Here is a 24,709-nt window from a genome sequence, read left to right as displayed (position 1 = left end):
ATCTCAGTTTATCATTGATTTATAGTGGCTTTTTAGAGTGACTTAAATTTTCTGTTACTCTCCTTTCTCTTTTTCTCTTTCTTTTTTTTTTATCCCCTCACTCCCTTCCCCCCGTGTAGGGTAGCAAACCGATTATTCTTTCGGTTAACCTCCCTGCCTTTCCTCTTCTACCTCCTCCTTTACTTTACGGCCATCGGTATTATTTTGTCGAACCTCAAAGTAACTTACGCTTCCGTATAGTGTCCTGCGAGTCGCCTTTCAACTACCCCACTTTTTAAAACGCAGCCTTCTTTTCTATAGCATCTTGAAAATGTAAAATAATAGAACACACTTTTGGTTATTCTCTTTACCAAGTCTGTGACTGCGCGATAAAGAGGGAGTCGCGTCACCAAGACGTTTCTGGAAGGTACCAGCGAAGACCTCGCCCTGAAGTTCTGTGTGTCCTTCTGTGAGCCTGTGTGTGTGCCTTTTCGTGCTGTCACTCCATTCCCCTTCCCGCAACCGCGCTCTTCGCAGACCAGAGATGGTTTCCCCCTCCGTCGCGGCCACGTCCTCGGCCGCCATCGATCCGCCTCCGCGGGCCGCCGCGCTCTTGTGCGGCGCGCGGGACGCACGCGCGCGCCTTTCTGGCCGCCGCCGACGCGGGCGGCGCGATCCCCACGCTCCCGCGGCGGCGTCCATCGGAGCGCGGACAATGGCGCGGCCGGAAGTGTCCGGCCGTCCATTTCCGCCCAGCCCTTTGAGCCCCGCTTCTCTGCTCCCGCGGACAGGTCGGGCTGCTCGGCAGCACTCGGCGCGGCGCCCTTTCGTTCCGCGACGAACGCTCCCCAGTGTGCATGAGTCCGGACGCTCCCGCAGGTTACGCTGTCACTGGTGGCGTAGTCAAGGGACCTACGCGCAACATGGCCGAACAAATGTCTGGTCATTTGTTCTTTTGTCGTGTCAAGATAAGGCGTTGTGCCAGAGTTGTTTGCAAAAATTCCAACAAGCCACGGGAAGCGTGGGAATTAAGTTGTTTCCCTTCCCTCAGTCTGGCCATATGCGCGGTCAGGGATAAAATTTTTGGGAGGCGAGTGCGCGGGGAAAAAAAAAAAAGAACTATGAACCCTTTGTGAACTACCCGGTCTTGTGAAGCGTCTCGTGTGTGGACTCGGCACGCTAGCTTCAATGTATGGCGGGGAAATGCTGATTTATTTGAAGTTAATTCTAACCAGTCGGCAATGCTGGATCAATGAGCTGCAGGTGTAGTTATCACCGTCACTTCTCCCCTGGTGAGGTGAAGCCGCTAGAAGCATGATTTTTTTTCTCTCTCTTTCTCAGAAGCTGCGCCATTTGGTGCTTTCCTGGATGCGCTATAACTTTCTAAGTGAAGATTTTCATGCATTTGTAGCTTAACTTCCGGAAAGTCGGTTATAAATCTTTGCCTCATCTGCGGTTAAGCAATTAAAATACTCTGGTCGTTGTGGCTGCCAAGAACGCAACCTGAGTTTCGTAAATATAATATATTATTAACTGACACTTTAATATTACACCACACTTAATTTTAAACCTTGGTTCATATCATGTCGGACGCTGTGCATTTCTTCTGCAGAAAATTGAAGGTTTCAGAAATTGTGGGCTTGGCCTGAAATTCAAATTGAAGAGGAAAAACTTATGAAACGCATACAATAAAGCAGTCCTTTCTCCTGCAGCATGTCGCGCGAAGCATCAGAAAACACGATCCACGCGGGTAGTCATGAGAGCAGCTGAAGCTGAAAGCCCTTGCTTCGCTTTCGTGCATGCACATGAAACGCACCGTCAGTATATAAGCGTTGCGTCGAAAGAAAGAACAAAAAAGTACGCGACGCAAATGGCAGTGAAACTGAAAATTCGTTATTCTTAAGGGCACGCTTTTTTTTTCTCCGAGCCACATTTCCGTTTCGGAGTGATGCAGCGTGCATTATCTCCACACTCAATGGTAATTCAGGCATGATATCCACCGTTACATTCATTTTTTTTTTTTTGGGGGGGGGGGGGGGGGGGGCTGCCAATTATTTAAGAAATCTATTATCCGAAGCTTAATTTTAGTGCCTGGAAGGATCTAAACTCTACAGATACGCAGCTATCTTGGTGCTAGCGTCGCATTCTAATCGCGGTGTCATGCTAACGCTTGGAGTAATAGTAAAAGAGTGAGAAGAGGCCTGTCATTCTTGCGAAGTTAAACAAACAAATAGTCCCCACTTCCTTTGTTCCCACCCCCCCCCCCCCCCCCTACACACACATTTAATTTGTTATTTTGTTTTTTAAATAGCAAACCAGCCGTGGGTAACTGAAAACATGCACACGGTACGCCTCCAGCGGAACTGCGTCTATAGCACTGCAGGGGCACTTTCATCGTTTTGTTTTTGCGTGCAGAGAATAAAGTGGACAGAGCAACAGCCACAATGGTCCACAATGGCACCATAAAGATACCGCGATGGAACGAAAAAACAAAAGACAATGCGGTAGCAAAAGAAGATGACTGACCACCGCTTAAATCGCTGGAAAGCAGCCGCGCATTTCATCAAGGCAGAACTTACCTCATCTCCCATTCGCCATCTATATTAAAAGCCACCCCCCACCCCCTCCCCCCCCCCCCCCCCCCCCCCCCCCCAAGGCTCGGTGTGGCATATAGTTCGACTCAGTGTTAGAGCCAGCGAGCTTTCTTCACCCAGTTAAGCAACGACGTCTGTCGGCCCCCGTTTTATTCAATGACGTCGAAAGGCCCACGCTATGCATGATCCGGCTGTAATGGACGCAGCAAAAGGGCAGTAAAGAGAGTGCCGGTTAAAGGTGACGCCGACGCGGTGAACCGTGTCGGAAGAGGCGCTCACGAAACATTGGCGAGAGCTATGCGTGCCGAGCTGGCATGCACACGTCGTGCGGTTTCCCTTTAGCCATCGCGTTCCCGCCAGCCAGACGGAGGCTGGCATTGCGCAAGTACCAAGGATTGTCAGTCGTCAACCGGGGAGGGTGGGGGGGGGGGGGGGGGGGGCAGCGCTGCAGTAGCGTCGAGCGTGACCCCGCCGCCCATCGACGGCGCCGCGGTTAGGGCCCGCTCTCGGCGAGGGGCCCTGCGGGGCCCATCAACGCGCGGCTTGCGCAACCGTGTCTAAGGATGATGTACGACGGCTTCTCTGCTGCCCGCTCGGCAGTGCATAAGGGACTGACTCCGAGCCCTTGACGAGACGGCGCCCTGTCTGCGTGAAGCTCTCCGATTTCCGCTGTAGTGCACATTTATCTCATCGCTAATATACGAAAGAGGAGCTTGGTAGAACTGGAAAGGGGTGCAACAGCGATATTGGTCACAGTGTCGTGTGTCCTTGAATAGGCTTTGCTCGCTGAGTACATCTTTGAGCCCTACTGAACCTTGCCAGTAATCAACATTAAGAATTGGGTAGAAGGGGGAAGAGCTTGAGTCCGCGATTTATTGTTGCAACAGTTGTCATTTACTCTCCCTGAAAAGCTATTTTTCTTCTTTCTGGTGGACTTTCCGGAGTCGCGTTGAACGTTACCAAGAACGTAACTAGTGATCATTAAGGCGAGGCAACAGCCGAGGAAGACGATTGTGGTCAACCAAGGATTTCCCGGACGTGAACCAGTCTTTTTGTTATTATTATTAGGGTGCAGCAGTTTTGGTTACAATGAAAGGCCTTTCGGGTATCGGGTAAAAAGTTTCTTGCATGCGTTTTTTTATGAAATCAATTTTTGTGAATGCCGCAAGTTCAGTTTTATAGTTTGCGTTGTGTTTTTGTCCTCGTAGCGTTCTTGTCTGAGTCAGAACGCCAATATATTTGTCGTGCTTTGCCTAACTGGTATACCTTCCAATGACCTAATGTGCACTGTCAGCATATGCACATTTTTCTGGGAAGAAGTTGGTTCTGGCACAATTTTTTTTTTGCGCTGCTATTATATTTAACCTGGCGTATGTCAGTGTACCCCAGGATATATTTCATTTTCAAGATATGGACAGGGAACTTTGTGCATTGAGCGCGAGCAGGTGCATGCATAAAGATCTCACAGCGATATAGTCCAGTGCGATGGCATGAATTCCAGACCGGTTACGGAGAGTATACTTGGGCTGTGGACCGCGCATTACGCACTGCATATTTAACTGCATCCAAAAGTCAGAGTCGGTGCGCCACTTAACATTCGCCTGCAGCCTAATTTGTTAAGAACAATGCTTGAGTGCAAAAAAAGAAAAACGTTCCGAGGACAAACAAAAAAAAATGAGAGAGAAAGTAGAGTGACGAATCTATAATCGCTCGTTTGGTTGACACCTCGCGGCACCCTGTCGGTCGCTGTTGAAAGGCGACGACGAAGGCGGAGTGGAGTAAGGGTCCTCGAAGAATGACGCTGTGGCATAGCATATGCACGCACAGGTGTCAATGCGGGAGAGGCCACGTGTCCGTCTACATTTGGCGGCGTCCTAGGAGGGAAAAAGGAAGGTGTGAAAAAAAGAATCGAAACAAAAAAATGCAGGGGGGAGTTTGCCCGTTGCTCGGTTCCTGTCCGGACTTCCGCGTCCTTAGAGGCCGTTTAGAAACCTCGCACCGCAGTGACGCTTGCCCGAAACAAGCGTTCCGCCGATCAAGTCGGTCGGACGACTGACGTACCACCCCGGGCCGGCGCTTCTTTTCGTGGCTCGTTACGGGCCCTTTTCTGTCTGTGTGGAGGGGCCTTCTTTTGATTTTTCGCCGCTCTCCTTCTTCGACCTCCGGTGGTCGGAAATCGTCCGGTTCCGGCGGATTTCTCGCGCCACTCCTGGCAACAAGAACCGGCGCCCGCCCTTCCGGCCCCCGGATCCGCGCATAATGTGCCGCATCCGGATTCCATTGGCCGGCGCGGGCCGGAGCCCTCTCCCCGGGGCTCGCGACTGCGTTCGCCCATTGGCCCTCGCGCCGCGCCAATGGGAGCCGCGCGAGAGCGAGGAGGCCGCGGGCACCGCGGGTGCCTGGGTCGCAGGCCCACCGAAGCGGTCCGCGCCCGTGCGACAGTCGCGTGACAGCAACTGTGGCATGACAGTAGGCGACGAGGCCGGGCGTGACGCGGGTGGCGGCAGACCGTGAGTGACGTGGCGTGATTGGCGTGGAGGCATCGTGGCTCGCGACGTGGCCGCCGACTGCCGGCAGCCTCAGCCGAGGTTCGGGCACGCGGTCGCGGCGGCGGCTGAGGTCTGCCGCCTGTGGATGACTTCGGGAAAACGCGTGCCTCCCACGGATCACCTGCTCAACAACGCCGCCTCCGTCACAAACCTCACCATGCTGTTCACCGGTAACCCTGCGCTGCTGCCTCGCGCGCCCCCTCCTGGCATGACGCGCCCCTGCATGCTGCGCACGCGACCTTGCCGCGAGAGAGCCACGCAGCTGTCTGAGGCGTTGTGCAGAACGCCTCACGCAGCTGTGCCCGCGTGAATCCCTGCGTCCGGCCACGTGCCAAGCGCGTATGGCGTTCATGGATGCTTGTCAACGCCTGCCCCGACGGACGGACGCATAGCATCAACCAAAGACGCTGCTTTGGGTAAAACGGCTGGTTCTAGTGAGCTCGGTGCCTAATTAATTTCTTTCAACTTATTCGTGTTCAGGCAGCGCTTTCACGTCTAGCGGGGAGCACTATTACCGAATGAGGGCTGAAAATAAAGATGTTCTAAGCTGGGATGCGTGGAAACATCGTTAAATGATGACTGCAGCGATATAAGCCCCATCAGCCATATACATTCTAAAATGTTTAGGCTGCAGAGTGCCACCCATGTTACGCAGCAGTTTCGTACTCGTAGCTTAGAGTGCAGCGACAGTTGTGAAGAGGTACATTTTGAAAGCTGATTAGTTACGTCGACGGCGTTGCGTTTAGATAATGGCTACGCATTATATCTGTTGACGTACATGCTTTTTCGTTGCATGCCCTTACTGTTGCAGCCTCTTCCATCTTTTTTTTTAGACAGTAGGCTGTGTTTCAAGGAAAAGGGGTAAGAGGAGGAATGACTACACCCGCATTGCGACCACAGCTCGAAACAGGATGTTGCAAAGCAGTTGCTGTAAGGTTCCAGCTATTTCTTCGATGAAACAAAAACATCGTCACTTGCTTGATAACATGCATCGCTACCATACTAAGGCGATCCTTCCATTGAAATCCGCCGGATGTTTCTTGGATATTTCAGGGTCTGCGTGAATAAAGCTAGGAATGATACGTGGCACTGACAGCTTGCATCTTCGCGCTATGTGAGGAAATGAGTGACTTGGCTCGCTTTCCTACACGTGTCAGAAACGTCTGGTGAAAATTCGTTCCCGTTTCGTTGCTTTGACTTCTTCAGTCGTTATTTGTTTCGTTTTTTATTTCGCCCATTGTTTTGCCATGCTATGTCAGATAAGTACTAACCAACTGCCTGATAAATACTCTTGTTATTAAATTTTGAAGCAGCTTTGCAGTCGCTTTGTCCTCGCAGATAGCAAACAATTGGATGTGTTTATATCCATAAAAATTGTCAGTACAACATCTCTACGCCTGACGGGATTTAACTGCAAATATGTCACTTTAAATTGAAAAATAATCGTGCTAGAGGCTACGAAGTAGTTGATTCCGTGGGTGTGGAGTGGATTTGAATATTAACGCGCTGGTTTTCTGTAGAGACCTGTACATCCCCTATAAGCGATACGCTAATTGCTCTAGAAAGTGCAAGGCACAATGCAATTCTTCGTTGTCAAGGACAACTAACTAATGGCGTTTTGCAGGCCACGCTATAAGACGATCACCTATCCGTTCTTATGCGAACACGCTGCGTGAGGCGACATGGCACAACGTCGTAGAATCGGCAGGTCTGACACAGCAAGAAGGAAACTTCTTTGAATCCTTTCAAGACGTTCTGTAAGGTCGTCTTGTGCAGCAACATTTTCTGCTGATCGCAGTGGGGACAATATAGCGCAAGTTACTAAAGACGAAATCGACAAAAGGGTCATAAGAATGAGGAACCCTCTTCCTTGAGATGCGGTGGCGAAGGCAAACACAATCATAGCTGCATAGTTAAAACGAACGCTACGCGTAATTCATGCCTCAGGATGCCAACAGCGCAGTTTGCAGGCAGTCAGTGGCATTAATATTAAGTCCGTTGAGTGGCTTAAGAAATGTCGGATGGTGGAAACATTATGATGGTAAGGTTGAGAGAAAACTCCCCGCAGCGTTTATTTAACAAGCCGACCCAGCGTGGGACAAAATATACTATAGCTACCGTGGCGAACTCTCCTGAGAAAAGAAGCGCGTTTTGCGTACGAGCAGGGATACATTACGTTGGGCTAGATGAAAAAAAAAAAACGCTCCGCGCATATCACCAAAAAGGGTAAAGAGAGGCTGAATTTTCATTCTCACTGTTCATATTTTCGTGGCACAACAAGCTCACAAAGAAACAAGATTATATGCTATTGGTCATTTTTTTTTGCGCCGGAACCTTCCTTATAAATCGATCTTTGCGCACGGTGTCATACAAATGTTACTTTGTGTACTTAATATCAGTAATGGAAAGTGCTTACTATAAGAATGAATGGCAGGAACACTGCCAGAGAACAAACCTACTCCTAGGCCGTTCCCTATCAATCGTTTGATCCCCGATCGAAACTAAAATATCTTCGCATGAACGACCTTAACTTAGCTAAGATATTTTCTTTACAGAGAGACAGCGCTCTCTATCCGTAGACAAGAGCACACACTGCGTTATTCTCGCAAAAAAAAGAAAAAATGTTATTTCATCAGGCATTGTCATCATGAAAAAAGTTCGGAAATTTCTTTCTATTACTTTAGTCTTAGCTTCCATGGTGTGAACATCGTGTATTGAGGTAGCCGTTATGCACCTGGTGAGCATATGTCGCTTGTTTACTCAACTTAACCTCATAAACTTCCTCAAGTGTGGTGTCACTAAATTTCAGCGCACCAGTTGGCTTATGTACCCATACCTACGATTCATTTAGTTGTCTTTCACCTTCCCTCTTTCTTCTCCTTAGTTTTTCTTTCCTTCTTCTCCATACTTTTTGCCGTCTTTCTTTCTCCAGCACCACATGCCTCTTCTGGTGCCTGCTCCCCGGCACTCGCCAGAAAATACCCTACATGAAAAAGCGGGCTTCTTCTCGAGCACAAAAACTTGGAAAAAAGCCTGCTTTACAGGAGGCCGAGTGTTAGTCGTGCTCAGAGATTTCTCTCTCTCTCCCACGCACATACGCACTCATAGAGGAAAAAGAAAATGGATGCAGAACAAAAGAATTTAGATGCATCATACAAAACACAGAAAGTCTTATCGCAACGGGAACAGTGCACACAAAGCTTGTAACAACCTCGCCGCGTCAGCATTCAGCAAAAAGGAGGAAAGTTGTAGTGGCATCTCTACCTCCTATTTTGATCGATCAAAAATGGTTTATCGGCGTGCAAAAAAAAAAAATCAAATTTGGCAACTTGCGCCGACAGCTTACTTGATGTGTTTCGAAGCGCTAATCTCGCTTTCGAGACCTGCGCTGGCAGCAGGAACTGTGTAGCCGGCTAGAGCGACGGACAAAGCGACGCATCTAGCACGAAGAAACTGAAGGAAGCGCAGTACAGCAATGAGCAGGCCTGCCTAGAGCGCTCGGGCGCTCCCCTGTGGCACGAAAGGAGCAAAATTATAAGGGGCGATGGTACCTCGCGAGGTGCGGGAAAAAGGTTTTTATGTATATTTTTTCAGCTTCTGCTGTGGCAAAAAACCTGAAACTTACCTGCATATTTTACCTATAAGATTGCGTGAAACCCTCTAAGTTATATTGAAAAGTATTACACTGCTTTGAAGTTAACAGAAAAACAATATCCGTGCCGTTGAGCTTTGAGGAAGGAACACTTGCTGAATAGCTGTTGTTATCATAACCACGAGAATTTACGGCAATATTTTTAAATACGTGTAGTATTGACTGAACTACAATAAATGCGCATTGATATTTATTTTCTGAAAAAAAAATTGGAATATTGGCATTGAGTTTGTCAGGCTTTCTGCGGTGATATAATTATTCATTTTAAAAATACCTTTTCACTCCCTGGCTTTTTCCGGTTCAGTAGATGGACAAGGCATACATTTGAAAGTCCAGAGATTTTCATCTGATTTTTTCTAACGGGGCACGAGAAAATAATCCTCAAATGCATAAAAACTGCTTTTTCAGAAATTGACGTTTAAACTTTGGTGGTGCAGTTCCAATCCTATAAAGGGCCTAGTGCGTAGCCTTCAGCGTTATTTGTTTAAAGTTGTTTATGAAGCCACTCCTGACACATTCCTTCATTTTCTACCTCTGTTTTCATTCGACAGAGTCATAAAAGTACGACCTTGTTATCGCGTTGTTGTCCATGTGTATCGCCATCACATTGAAAAATACATCTGGCATAGCACACTGGTTTGCTCAAAATGTGTGCTTCTCTCCCGGACTGGAAGAGAAATGAGGCATCACTGTCTTCGCAATGTATTCAGAAAACGGCAAGTAGCCGGCAGTGTTTGCGAAGTCCAAACACAAGAATTCAAAACTAGCAAAACAAGTGATGGCGGTTAAATACTAAGAAACAGCGTCAGTTCTCCAGAAATAGAGCTATTTAATCGTAAAACATTTTCCCCAGTATGTAGTGCCTTGTTAATAAAAAGAAGACACGCTTTAAAAGATCTCTACTATATTTCTAAACAAAGGAAGCTACGCAAACGCATCCTGCCTCGAGTCACGCTTTATTTAAACAGTGAATAAGAGCGGTTGGAAGAATTTTAAAACATAATCAAGAGATCATACGAGCACGCTGTTTCAAGGGCACGTTCTTTAGGGCTTTTGGCATTTTTCAAGTGAAAAATTGAAAAATTATTTTTTGGTAAATTTTGCTGAATTTTGATAGCAACGTACCAATAAGCGAGAAATTGCGGCTCAAATATGACTTTATTTTTCATGCGGCGCACCGCTCTAGGCAGCCCTTCTCAAATATCTACAAGCACGTAATTCTAGCCATAGCTACATGTTGATTTTTTACTTATGCCGTGCAGCAAGTGACTGCTCGCAAATGAACTAATGCTGCGGCCCTTCATCATCTCAGGCAAGTCAGGAATGCATATAACGAAGAAGCGCTCAAGTTTGTCAGGTCAAGTTTTCCCCAACTGGAATCACGTGCCATTTTTAAAGGTTCATCATGGTCAAGAGCTTTAACACAGTCGTAGCTACGGGGAATAGAATGTGCCCACAGATATTCCGTGAACCGCATTTGTCCGGAAGCGACAGATACATATTAATGTATCTTTATGGTCGTCTCAAACCGCTATTAGACGCTACGACAAACTTTCAAAACATTCTGATATATTCTATTACATAAATCGTACTACGCACTATCAGCGTCATATAAAACGCGAACACAGAAACTTTAACATGAAAACAATAAGGCAAAAATAGTAGCTGCTGGAGAGCAAATACAGGCTGGGTCGATTGAGACTTGCGCGTAGTAGCCTGCTTGGCCCAGCCTCCCTCCACTAAGGCCTCCTCATCGTGTTAACCCTAATGCAGTCGCATTTCATCTAGTGCTGACTGTACCTGTGTGCGGCAATTCTGTGTCGGTTTGTTTTCGTTGTTCGAGGATAATGCCCAACTACGGAGTCAGCATTGGGCTGCACTGACGCTATCAAAAGCAAAACGGCCAAATTTAGCGCAAGAGCAGCAAGGAATGAAAGCTGTTTTCTTCGAGACACTGAACAAGAACATATAACTGGTTTAAAAAAGAAACTAGGCCCGTGCAGCTGTTTAAAGGTTTTTCATCGTGAACCGCCGGCGTAATTATTGCTATGGCTCTTACTGCCGTAGGGGCTTGGGGCTGTGATGACCACACAACGAGACAGGGACGGTGACAATATACTGCGGTCACCATACCCGTCTTACGCGCAATATTCAAAATTCCGCAAGTGCGCTTTCCCACATAACTATGCTGCCATAAACAAGATGGCCGACTTCGCTATAAAGAAACTACATGGGCTGCTAGACAGGCGCTAAAGGTGTGGATAGAATGCAAGAAACGTATTTTGGAAGAATCAAACAAAAAACTAGTCTTTCTTGCTTTGTTTCAGCTGAAAACGCATGGTCAGCCATCTTGTTTTGGGCAGCATTGTTAGGCGGGAAAGTGCACTTGCGGAATTTTGAATATCCCTTATTGAATCCATGAAGAACAACCTAGCTCAGCTTAGTAATCTGGTACGAAGGTACATTGGATGCTGCATGTTTTCTTCATATTCTCTCTTTTTTTTTACGTGACATCCATGGAAAGAGCCATTTTTCACATTTGGTCAAGCCTGTGCGCCAGTTTCGTACGCAACCTTTCCAACATACAGAAATTCCTATCCACAAAAATTCTCACATCCTGCTGTGAAAATTTTTTGTTTTGAGCTGCATACGCATTCAAAGTTGCTCCTCGGCAAAAAAAGAAATAAAAAGTCTTCCTAAGATACTTACACTTACTGTACGTTAGAAACAATGAACAGCGCAGATATAAAGGTCATAAAAGCCCCTAAAAACATTTGGGCTTTGGGATAGGAAACGCAAAAAAAATGTTAATTGTGGTTAAGGTATGATGGAAAAGACTGTTCGCAAAACGACTTGCTTTCCTCGATAAAGCATGCTCCCTGACTGTGTACAAAATAACTATTATCTTCTTTGATTATCTTCTTTTCCTCTCTTATCATCCACCTCGCCGACAGGTTGATTCCGTCAATAACGGGAGAGTTTTGGCGCCTCAGCTAATCACGAACGACAGAAAAGGAATCAATTTAAATTTAATTGTCATATTATCGTAACCATGACCTGTCTAAGCGCAGTTGCAAACGTATATTTTTTTTATAGCTGCGGCATTAAACACAAATTTGTAATAAAAACGGATGTCGTAAAATGAACTATGAGTGATTCCTGCGTTACATACCACTTTTTCCTTCGGGAGCTGAATTGACGAACCTTTCGCGGCGAAAGGTAGGTTGCTGATTGGCCGGTTTCCTAGCTATTACCTTATTCGTTATCTTCTTTGGCAAGCTCACGGGCACTGAGTAATCTCGAACGGAATGTTTTATACAAACAGCTTGAATCCGTATCTGCATGCATTTTGGTCATTCCACGTGAAAGGAGACGAGCCAATTTCTTGACATTTCAGATTTGGCTGAAAAAAAAATCACATCAACTAATAAAAGTACAAATGGAAGTGTAGACGCCTTCTTTTCAAGTGAAAAAAAAAAATTTTCTCCAAACATTAGGCTCCAAAGTGTAACGAATTAACTTAATCTAGGTATTTTTAGAAAATTATTGTACAGTAACCGTTCTCTGTCGCAAAAGTTTGTCCCGGTACGTAGACATGTATTGAGATCCCGTGTCGTGCCCCAATAAAACCGTGGATGACGCCATTTTGATTCAAAATAGAAGCGCTTAACAGGAGAAACATTTCAAGGTTTCCACATTTTTAAAGTAAATTGGGTGTCTAAATTTTGCGACAGAACTTTTTTGGGCTGTTTCACGAAACCATGTTATATCATTGTTTGCGTTAATGTTGACAACTTTTCTTGTGTTGTTCTTTAATTGCAAATATCTCGAGCTCTGCGAAAACAGCCACATTGAGGTCCGTGAAACACCATGTGGGCAACGGCATGCGACGAAACGACAATACCCAAATATTCAACCCGTTTAATTAGTTTCGCATTTAAAAAAAAACAAAATAGAAAAGTACTTTTTGCTCATCGGTGCGGCAACCAGCTAGGCACACTACTGGCAATGTGTGGCGGGTCTACAGCGGCCGGTTGAAACGCGGTACTTCAATAGCATTTGGTTAGCAGACGTTGCCTCCTAATGCACTGGTAATCAGAGGCGGCATCGTTTTCCATCCAAGCTTGAAAAGACAGATGATCCTCTAGCAGCCTGGGTAGTCTAATTATTCCTAAGATTTTATAAGAATTTACAAGTTCTTCCATTACTTTTCAACGCTGTTAAGGTAATAAATGAAACTACGCCTTATTGAATGTTGTTTAGTGTGTCTGGACTATATATCCATGTGCAGAAAAGTGACACCACCCTGCAGGTATTTCGCCCTCACTCTACTATGTGTGCAGGACAACGTGCGGTGGGCATATGCAGGACGTCCCATTTAATTCAATGCGCTTTGGAAGTTCAATTATCTGGCCAGGTGGATGCCTTAATAAAGCCAAATGTAATTGATAAATGCTTATTTATCTAAAAAGTTCGGACTTCCTTTGTTAATTGTGCGTTTGGTTCAAAGCTGTAGTGAATAATGTGGCACACCCTGTACGCCGCAAGCATTCCGCCCAAATATAATTTTTCTAAGTAACTGAAATGATAACTTGCTCATTGAGCCTTCTTATTGCAAAATGCTCAGCGCTGGTGGCAGCTACTAAGGCTATTAGTGAGACCGTAAATCAAAGCCGTGTTTTACGCAACTGTAGCATCAAGGTGACTCCTTTTTAAAAAATGCTTTCTCGCCAACAAAAAAAAATTGTAGTTTTCCAATTATTTGTTATTTGAAACTAATTTAATGGCTCGACCGTTCCCCTATTTTCGTTTTGTCTTGTGCCGTTGCCCACATGGCGTTTTTTTGGCACTCAATGTGCCCGTTTTCACGGACATCGAGATATTTCAATTAAGTTAAAGAACAACATAAGGGCAGTTTTCAACTTTAACGCGAACAATGCTATTACAATGTTTCCAAAAACATAGCAAAAAAGTTCCGACCTGAATTTTGCCTCTAAATTTACTTTAACAAATGCGCAAACCTTGAAATTTTTCTCCTCCTAAGCACTTCTATCTTTATCCTAAAAGGTGGCATTCATGGTTTACGTTTAGGGGCACGACAGGGCATCTTTATGCCTGTCTACGCGAGCCGAGCAATCTTTCGCGGCAAGAAACTGTTCCTGAACAATAATTTTCTAAAAATACCCAGATTAAGGATATTTCTTACACTTGGTTCATAATATCTAGAGAAAGATATTATTTCTCTTTAAAACTTCAAAAAAGGCCTCGAAACTTATATTCGGACTCGTTTTAACTGATATGAATTTTTTTTAGCTAAATTTAACATGTCAACAGATAGGCGCGCCTCCTTTTGGGTTGAATGACCCATTTGCAGTTGCGCTGAAATAAAACCTCCTGTTGTCATGGGGACTAAATTAGCTTTTCCCAAAACAACCTTTGAACTAAAATTAAGGCTAGAGGCCAATGCGCCAGAGGCCGTATTTCATAACTTTTTGTTCCGTTCTCCTTTCTCTTGGTCCCTTGTCATTGTTATCTTCCACCGCAACGAATAAAAAGGGACCAAATAAAAGGAAAGCGAAACGAAAAGTTGTGAAATACGACCCCTAGTTGGGGCTCCAAAGCTTTCAATGGAATCGCCCGCGAAGAAAAAATACTGTGAACTGAAGTTGACTATTCCGACAAAACATAACAAGGGCGTTGGCAGAAAAAGCACAGCATTCAAGTTGTTTCTAAGTTATGGTGCTTTTTTTTTTCGCGCTGGTAAAAATATGTCTATAGGTAGAGAAAGCTGCCGACGAGTTACAGGGGGGGGGGGGGGGGGGGGGGAATAGGCACGAATTTGTTACATCCACACCAACAATGCCTCATCCGGGAATGACGTGGACGAGCACTCCCGAGGAGGAAAATGAACCATACTTTAGCAAAATGAGTGCCTCCTAATAAAACATTACTTGCTTCCATTCCTCTTTTACCCGCCACACATTGCGACATTTTTTGTGGCTTATAGGAGTCCTAACATATAGAAAAAAGCGTTCTGATGCCTTTCTACCATTTTGCCACGCAAGCCGCCGCGGTGGCTAAGCGGTTATGGTGCTCGGCAGCTGACCCGAAAGACGCGGGTTCGATCCCGGCCGCGGCGGCTGGAATTTCTTTGGAGGAGAAATTCTAGAGGCCCGTGTACTGTGCGATGTCAGTGCACGTTAAAGAACCCCAGGTGGTCGAAATTTCCGGAGCCCTCCACTACGGCGTCTCTCATAGTCTCAGTCGCTTTGGGACGTTAAACCCCATAAACCAACCATAAACCAACCATTTTGCCACTGACAATGGCGAGAGCTGAGTAGTATGAAAGCTAGTGTAGAAAGAAATCTGGCCATCTGTAAGCAGGAGATGATAGTATATGTTTCACTTTGCAGTGGAAGGGTAAAATTTAGTGAATTCTCACTATAACCTTTTACGTAATGCGGGGGCGAACTACCCGGACGCAGTTAAGTGAATTAATGAAAAGTACTTTTTAGTTTTATTATTTTATTGCAAATTTTATTTGTGGAGTAATAAAACGGACTTTCCATTCCTCTCCATCTTAATACGAAGCTCTCTTCAATGCGTCTCACTGGCCGGTGACATATATCTTCTGACATCGAAAAGAAAAGCCAACAAAGTACATTCAGCTTGAATGTGGACAAAAGGGGCCCCACGGGAGCATCTAGGCGCTTCGCGCCGACTCACGGCCGCGCGCGAGGGAAAGCGAAGCGACAAAAGCCAATTCGGAGCTGCTCTCGCACGCGGCGTTGCTCCGGGTGTCCGTGCTCGCACCGAGGGCAAACAAGCAGGCGCGTCGCCCGCTTCTGGCACGATACGCCCTCGCCCGGGGGCGCCGGCAGTCTAATGGCCACGCATCCGTCGAGCCCACGCAGCCTGCAGAAACACCGTTGCCAGCCCCGGGCACTGAAAGGCCCTTCGCCCGCGACACGTGCACGAGCCGCGAAGCACACGAGGAGTAAAGGGCGCACCGCGTCAGCCGCGATTTCCATTAGCGCCGGCTGGCTCGTTTTTTTGCTCCCGCAAACATTCGCCCCGGCGAATCACGCCAGCGAGCTTTCCCGCGCTCAACTGAGGCCTCAGGAACGAGGGGGAGGTATGCTGTACGCAAGGCTTAGCCGCGTTTAGACAGCGACCCACGTAGCGTCGATATTCAACTAATGCGCGCTGGACACGGTCAGCGTCAATGCGACCGACAACAGGTGCTTTAGCGCACCGAAAGCTCACGCTGGCTGCGCCCGCTAAGCTCTGACCTGTGCACCTGTACTTTCTACACGCGTATCGCCAAATGTCTGCAAACACGCTGGCTATGCTTGCGTCGGGCGGCGGTGGAGGAAGCGGCGTATTTCGCTCCTTGGAAGGTCGATGAAAGCGGAACATCTGTATTGTAATAATTCTGCGGCGAGTTCGGGTAGAGGCACGGTCGAGCGCATGGATGCTCTGTGCCGTGTAAAATGACCATCCCCTGATCCCAGACATGCAAGCTGAGTGGGTCACAGCAAAGCGGCCTCTTAAGCTTTGATGAAGAGTTTGCAGCTATGTCTCGAAAAAGAGCTATTGAAAGACGCACAAAACAAGCATAGGCGAGCTCACTTAGGGCGTCATCAAGACACGATTTAACAGCGCAGGCGGCAAAAGAAACACCGACGCATCGACGCTCGTAACCTCAGCGCGTGAGCTGGATTATGTAGGCAACGTAAAGCGTTTGCATCTAGTTTCTTCCCTCATTTAAAGATAAAAGCACTTCAACGAATGCACGCTGAAACTTTCAAGCTTGCCGAAATACGATTCACCGAAGAACAAAATCTTCGCTAGGACCACTGCATAAATTCTGCGTGCAATGCGTCACTCGGCTACCATTACATTGTCCAAAAAACCACACACACAAAAAAGGAACACTAGGGCAGTACGCGATGATTCCATCAACATCGGTCCCCGAAAAGAGCAAAATGCACACATCCGTTGCAGCACTTCGGGGAGCCGCTTCTTGGTTGCGCAAGTCTGAATCTAGCACAGGGCTCAGGCCCTCTGTCGAAAGGGAAGCACGCACAAAGAAGTGCTTCTAGGCAAATGGCGCAGGCGGACTTGTAGCCAGGAGGCATGGGCGACGTCCACGGAGCAGAGAGTCGATGCGACGACGTAGGCGGCTCGATACACACCAGCGCCTCGAGTGCCTTCTCTTCGAGCAGATTTTACTGGCTGCAAGCACGATCGATACGCACATTTCCTTCACTTTCTTCTCAAGACGGCCTCAGCGTCATAACGGGCTTCCTTCTCTAGTTTATTTTCTTCCTTCTCTTTTGTATGTCTTGCAGTGAATTCTGTTTCCGCCATGCCACCTATATTCATGGCTTTACTGTGTGTCGCAAGGGGGCCATTGCGATATTTGTCGCGAACGCTTGTTTTTTTTGTATGCACCAGAATGCAAACTAGACAAGCGTGCAGTCATTGAAATATAGTAGTTGTTCCCATGCGTAAAGATGTAAGTTTGGCTTTGCAATATATGAAAATATATGAAAAATACGATGTGACGCTGCGAGAAAGAGACGCTGAAAAAAAAAAAAGCTTGTTCATCACTGCCAACTGTTCGTCGAGATTACTTGACAAAAGTTTGTCTTTTCGCGCAACCCGCGGCTAATCAAATTTCTTGTCATTATCGCTCCAGACTTCTGATTTATTGCAAAATAAGCCTACGTATTTGCGCTGGAACGGTTCACCAGCTGACAATGCTCTAAATAGTCATGTATTCTTTTTGGTGTTCATTCTGCCCGAGGATGAAAACGTGCTATATAGCCATCAAGGAAAATAAAAAAAAAACTTAGAAGCAGGTCAGTTTCGCCACCTGTCTTTTAGTTTCCGTTGTGATTATCTAGCGCAAATCTCTTGATGCCATACGCCTATAGCGCGTACCCTGTGGATGTGTGGGTCTTTAACAGGTTTATTAATCCAAGTCAAAGTTAGATGCTGATGCGATAAAACAGATGTACTGATACCAGATGCAATGACGTGTGCCACAGAAAGATGCCCCAAAGCGATGCTGTGCAGCGCTGCCTACGATGTATTGACGACGAGGCTACGCTGCGCTTCCGGAACGATAATAAGACTGCAACAATTCAAGCAGTGATCAAGCAATGTTCCCGCAAGCCTGCGTGGGTGGAATCGTTTTAAAAAGCCGCTCTGGCAGCCACGCGTCAACAAAGCTTTTCGGTACACTGTATTCACACATACAGTTAAAAAAAAAGAATTGAATAATCATTATGTAGCCTAGTTCGCATACGGATAATTTTCGCAAGGTGTGCTATGCGCGCTCTCAAACAAACCGCTTCGTTTGCAGCGGTGTGTACATGCGAAACACGCCAACGGACTGGATTTACGTGCGGATGACGCAGTGATAATGTAGATTAGGTGCGCAATTATCAGCGAAAAATAACTAATTTTTTTGCTACAACCAAAGCAGGTCGGATAGAGAGAATGCACACGAATCAGCCAAAACTAAGGGGAATGCTTACTCTGCGTGCAGTTTTCTTGTGCTAATACAAGTCGCGTCAGATATAACTTTCAGAACTTCAGCTTGTGTGTAAGCGTTTTCGTGCAGTAATTGTGCATCTACACAATACGTCTCAGAAACTTCAATTCCACGCACGCCCGCCCGCGCAGCTAGGTCCTATTATCGTGTTCTGTTTACTTTTGACGCCGAGGCACTACGTCTCAAGCATTCTGGGTATGCAGAACTGCTATATATTTTCATTTTCGCATTGTCTAAGGGGCACAGTTTTCCACAAGCCTGGCTGAAGAAATGTAGAGTTGTAGGTAAATTGAAGAAAAGGAGCAGTTGTTTAGATAAAATTCCTTTGTGCTTTCGCCTGTTCCGCGCTGTACCACTGACCATGAACCTTTACCAACTCGCCCAGTTATCCATCCTTCTTCAGCATGAACAAGTCTAGTTAGTGGTGTGTAGCCTGTACTGCAATCGTGAAGAAACGCCGCAATGGCCATGGTATACTAACGTGCGTTGGGCGGCGCTCTTTTTTCCAGAAACGTCGTACAAGGCCGCATGGGGATCACCGTCTCCAACTCAAGCACAAGGTAAGAAAAAATTTCACCTCTCCTTGGGCTGGTTAAGTGCTGCGAAACATTCGTGTGGGTGTCACTATTGGAAGGCTAATGCTTCGCCGCAGCAAGACCTGCATTGGTGAAAACAGCGCGAAAGAAGAAGCCCGAAGGCGAAACGAGGAAGTGACAGGAAAGAGCGCTGTTTCCTGTCACTTCCTCGTTTCGCCTTCGGGCTTCTTCTTTCGCGCTGTTTTCACCAATGTCAGAGTGGACCAACTAGCCCAGCAAAAAGTTCTGCTACAAGACCTGCAATGTCGATGTTGTTAACCTAACGCCTGCGTTGCACCATTATTCGAGCTTGTGCTGTAACTTGTATTCGTTTCTGCGCGAAATGCTGGACAAAAAAGCGCTTAAGTATATACCGTGGTAGTGTTTTTTTTTTTCGTTCGTTTCCATGAATTATGCGAATCCATGCGATTTCATATTTGGCAAGCATAACCGAGTTCGCGATAATTGTGCCTGCCGTCAGTGTTGTCATTATAACATTTACACTTGGTCACTGAAAGGAAATCGGGCCGCCGCGGTGGCTCAGTGGTTATGGTGCTCGGCTGCTGGCCCGAAAGACGCGAATGTGATCCCGGCCGCGGCGGTCGCATCTCGATGGAGGCGAAATGCTAGAGGCCCGTGTACTATGCGACGTGAGTGCAGGTGGTTGAAATTATCCAGAGTCCTCCATTACGGTGTCCTTCACAGCCTGAGTCGCTTTGGGACATTACACCTCAATAGAACCAAACCCACTAGAAGGAAATTAGTAAGAAATCAAACATTAAATAGCATAGGTATTTCGGTTAAGTGTTCGTTTGCTACAAATGTATTAACAGCATGTTCATCTTCACAGCGCGAAATCGTGAGAATTCTCTAGTGTTTCGAGCAACGTGGTTTCTTGTGAACAGCGGTTTGCAGAACGTAATTTATGGCTAAAGCATCAAGGGTGCGTTGACGACCGTTTGTCAGCCACATGTACTACATATAGACGTGCTCACTGTATACTCCCGTGCACTGCCTTTTATCTTTGATTGCTGATTGGTCAACCTCGTTCACGGCTTGGTGCGTTGCAGTATTGCGCTTTTTTTTTTAACACTGCATTGGAATTACACTTATTCCTTTTTTTTTTTTACATCACGCGTTCCGTTTTCCCACTCTCACGCGAAGAGATATCCACATGTTTATGTGAGTGAAACGTATTTGTGTAATCTGTGAGTTACCTGCTATCGATGTGAAGCACTAATATTCGAATCAAAGTAAAAATTAGGCTACATTACAGAGAGCGGCATTTCTTGTTTCAACCGCGTCGACGATAATCGTTTGTCGCAAAGACTGGCTGCCCACTAGACGCCGCGTCGAGGGATATAGCCACAGAAAATTTCTGTTCGCGCGTGCAGATCCCGTAGACTGAAAAATATTTACCGCCATTTCTCTACACCCTAAATAACAGCCTGTTTACACCGTGAAGAAAACATGAAGGAGGCACTGCGCGAAGTTTTTGTTGACACAAGCACGTAGATAATCGTGTGTCACACAATACGTCTCATGAGACACAAAACAACTATTCCTTTATTTCGGTATTATTTTGCGAAAGAGATGGGTCGAGCAAAGTAAAAGAACGCTATAGCACAGTTTGGTGTTGCTGTGCATTAATTTCGCTTTCGGCCTCTGTCAGTTCCTCAGTGTGTCTTCGATAAAAGTTATATTTGAAATTCTGAATACAAGTATTTGGTGCGGGTAATATAATAAACAAGCTAAAAAGAATCCTTTCTTTTTTTTAGCCTAATGAAGAGTGTTGGCCTTTTCAAAATGTCGCCAGGTAAACATCTCATATCCTGCGAGTTCGGCGTACTTTCAACTCACAAGCGTAGGTAGAGCCATTTTTTTTTTCCTGTGGGAAGGGGGAGGACATTGCCGTAGGGTATTTATCTCATCAAAACGCCTGAAATATTTCATAAAGTAAAACTAGAGAAGCGGCTGACGGTACCTCATGGCCTCCCCAATCCAATCAAGAAACGGGCACAGCATACGCTTTCGTGACTCGGGGAAGCAGAGCCAGCGACGAGTGCGCCGCATGCAGACGAGCTATCGATAAAACGAGCCAGCGCGCCGGCGCAAGACACGGCTCCAGCGGCCACCACCACGCTCGGCCGACCAGAAAGTGGCGGCAGAGCGCGCGGTCGTGTCGACACCTCCAGCACTGCGCGGCTCCTTCGCCGCCCCACGCTTTTCGCTCAGCAGCCACATTCGCGCTTGCGCGGCACAACTTGCAAATTCCCCTCCCCGTCTTCCCTCTGCCGAGCGGATTCGAGGCGCGCCAGTGTCATCTTCTTCTCGCTGCGAAACAGTGCGGTTAACTCGCGCGAATTCTGTCACGCTTCTTTTGTACTGTCGCTTCGAATTTGTTCGCGCCTCTCTTTTCGTTTTGCAGGCTCCGTCCCCCACAGCGCGCACGTAAAAGCCGCGGCGGCCCTGCAGTCAGTGGGGGTTCCCCGATACAAGCGCGCACAGTTGTCGCGGCGATAAGCGGGGTCATTGGGAAAAAAGGAGGGGAACGTGTCCCCGAAGGGTGTCCCGCGGTACTCACCCGACCTGAGCTTTTTGATTACCCGATGTCGTCGCAGCACGCCCGACAAAGCTTGCCACCGCACGTTCATTGACTTTCATGAGGCCGGAGGGGGTCGACCCCGCAGCCGCGCCCGCTGCGGCGGCGGCGGCAAAAACCCTCGTGGGACGCGACGGGCGCCAACAAATCGCTGTCACCGCCCAGGACGCCTCTCGCTCGCGCTCCGCTGGACGACCCGCGCGGCGCTGTTTCGACTCTGGCCTGCCTTCTCCATCCGCGCCCTTCCTTCCGCATGCTCCCTTTCATCTGAACAGGCTGCCGGGTCGCGATTGATGCTGCCCGTAGGATGGCCAGAAACAGGCTAAACGCGTCGAGTTAAACGCAGTTGTGATTGTAATGCTTATTTATGTCCGTTATGGTGACATTTACAAAGCAAAAATTGGTCCAACTGCGCCCGTCTGTAAGCCGTGCGTGAATTCCTCAAGCAGCACTCAAGTATTTGCTGTAACAGTAGCTTGGTTTGGGCTAGTTGGTAACAGCTCTTAGAAAACATAGCGCAAAAAGGACACGGACGACACAGAAGTGGACAGGACAGGCGCTAAGTATTTGCTAACTGCTCAACGTTAATTAGGATGTCTTCCACTATTAAAGACTACTGTGCCTGTTTGTAGACATCGCCTTCAGACTTACTGCATAGTTCAGAGACCTGCACACTTCACTTTCTGTTTGATTCCCCAAATATGTTTTCGCTTTATAGGTAGTAGTGTACCAACAAATACAGGCATGCTAACCCCTTCTCGCTGGGTTAAGCTAACACGCTGGAGGCAAGAGAATGAAAAGCTTCAAAGGAGGAGCAAAGACAGCATGGTTGCTGTGTACGATGGACGCGGATAGGTGTTCACTACCCTGTCGCTCAGCCCCGTTAACAATAACAGAACGCCACAACGGTCTTGCAGCTTTCCGCTTTACGAGGACACAGAGTCATTTTACGCTGGCAGTCCGACTCAGACGGCACGCAGGGGAGGTCTTTAGACTTTGAAGGTAGGACGTCAAAGAAAGGCTAAAAAGGTCCTTCACAATAGCGATAGCTGCACGCAGAAACGCCTGCTATTCAACAACAACAATAAAGAAAAACTGGCATGACGTGAGAAATCAGTCTCGTGAATGCAACACCAAACAACGTATGCAACGACGAAGTTCCTTTGCAGTGATGAAGGCTATAACTGGAAGCCTAATTGTCTGGAGAAAACACATGTTGTCACTGAACGTAAGCTTTATCACCCGTTTTTGCTTCTTTACGAATACAAAATTTGAGCTGCAGGAGCAGCTCAAACTGTGACGGGAGTTCAAAAGTATAGGCCTAACATCCTCATCAAGGACTTGCGTGCGAAGGTAATATGTTCCTTTGCGATTGCCCATTACTCACGCATAAGTGAGTACTGCACGCTTGTTTTCCACAGCTGCTGAAAACGATATTCTTATCGAGTTCTGGTAGATACACAATTCCTTGAACGGATAGAACGCATTTCCGACTTGTACTGGAAGAGTGAGGAGAAACATGCTGAAGAAACCAAGCGAGAGAGCGCATCCCCTGCCGCCCAAACATCAGCAAGAGAGGAATTTTTGTTTCAAACTAATGTGTTGCGAGTGTGCTTGTCGGATGCCAAGGTATGCAACAGTCAATTCCACCTAAACATATCTGGCTGTTAGTGTTCTTAAAATCATTACAGAAAGCATGGCGTTGCATTTGTTGCATATCTCTTCATCCTTTCACTTTCGCGAAAACAGTGAAAATGGCTAGTGTTTTTGTTGTTTCTGATGCTTTTGGTGTGTGCCTTCATTAGTAAAAATTACCTGAACATGACTGATAGTAAAGTGAGGCCAAAATAGGCGGTATTCCACCCGCTCTACTAATGTATCGCGTGTATATAACTATGACAAAATAACTGAACATTTTCGTGGAAGCCAGTAGAAACAACTAATAGCGATAAACGGTGAACGAACGTGTGCTTGTTTTTTGCGCCTTCCACTTTTTTTTTTTTTAACGTAAGACGGACGATAAGATTTTCGTTTAACATGGCTGGTATCTTTCTAGATGTGAGTAACGCTACTCAAGCGAGTCAAAGCTAGCTTATGCGTCCGTGCAGAGAAAAAGGTAACGTAAATTTATATGGCCGAGGCTTTCTTTCAACCTCAAATCGTCTAATCACCCCAATGAAAAGCTGTAGAAGTGTGTCCTTACCAACCTGTAGTTCAGAACATGTTGCAGAACTGCATAACACTGAAATCATTGAAGAGTATCAAGTTTCAGCCGTTTTACACTCCTGTCGCTTTATGCTATCTCTAAGGCAAATAAATCTGTCCTTCTTTGTTTTATGGTATTCAGCAGTACTACTTCGAGAGTTCCAGGGCTTCAAGAAGGAACCTACTTATTTTGCGCAGAAACAAAGGTGTTAAAGTGTACGAACCTCGTCTTTTCATTCAAGTAAGTGAATGAAGGCAGGCCAAGAAGCCGCTGGGCAGCAGAATGACCCGAGACAATCGGCGAGTCATTTAAGAGCATCTCGCAAATCACTAATGATGGCTCTGTCTGCCTTCTTAATGGCCTTCCTTAATGGCAACACTTAATTGGTTATGGCCCGCTTCATTTTCCTTACGTCCGTATTCCTCCTGCATTCATTTTGATCCGTCTCTTACGATCTGCTTTTCCTATGTCGACTATGCTTGAACATTATTGCACGATTTCAACAAAGGCAGCCTAATTAGGCCTGTGAAGTAAGCTATCTGGCTGCATTGCGCCAATCTCTTGCTACCACTGGGCGCATAGTAAAGTCTGGAAGTTGTTGACCTCGCAACTTCTGAAGTTGCCATGCGTTCTTGGGAAGGGCAAAGCGAAAAATTACACTCTATAGGGGGACCGTCTAATGCTGTAATAGTATTGAATTATTGCTGTTAATTGTTCATCTTCTGCACAAAACAGACGGTGGCCATATATTTATGAATTTTGCTTCCCAAAATATTCGCGTTCATAGAAGTTTCAGCTAAATAAACTCGAGCACGAATCTATTTTCCCAGTGCTTTGTGACCGCCCTTAAGAGTGTTGTCATTATGGCTGACATCAACGAACTTGGCTCCGAATACTTAAGCATAATAAGGAAGTAATTACTGATTAGCTACCGCTCAAAATTCCCTAAATCATTTGACCAATACTGAAGCCCGTAATTCCTTAAGT

The 24,709-nt window shown here is 46.5% G+C and overlaps 1 protein-coding gene across 2 annotated transcripts in view; it reads left to right on the top strand.

Moving 5' to 3' along the window:
* LOC149352744 (transcriptional regulator Erg-like) overlaps nt 1-24,709 on the top strand; it is a 162,737-nt gene that overhangs the window by 97,432 nt on the left and 40,596 nt on the right. For both annotated transcript variants that reach the window (XM_089581973.1, XM_089581974.1), the window contains exon 5: nt 18,849-18,899. In XM_089581973.1, the coding sequence (XP_089438099.1) occupies nt 18,849-18,899 (51 nt within the window). The remainder of the gene's footprint in view (nt 1-18,848; nt 18,900-24,709) is intronic.

This window comes from Amblyomma mixtum, chromosome 3, assembly GCF_055824585.1.
Source record: "Amblyomma mixtum isolate Tamu chromosome 3, ASM5582458v1, whole genome shotgun sequence".
NCBI classification, from domain to species: domain Eukaryota; kingdom Metazoa; phylum Arthropoda; class Arachnida; order Ixodida; family Ixodidae; genus Amblyomma; species Amblyomma mixtum.
The sequence above is the reverse complement of the archived record's forward strand: the minus strand, read 5'-3'. Positions and strand labels throughout refer to the sequence as shown.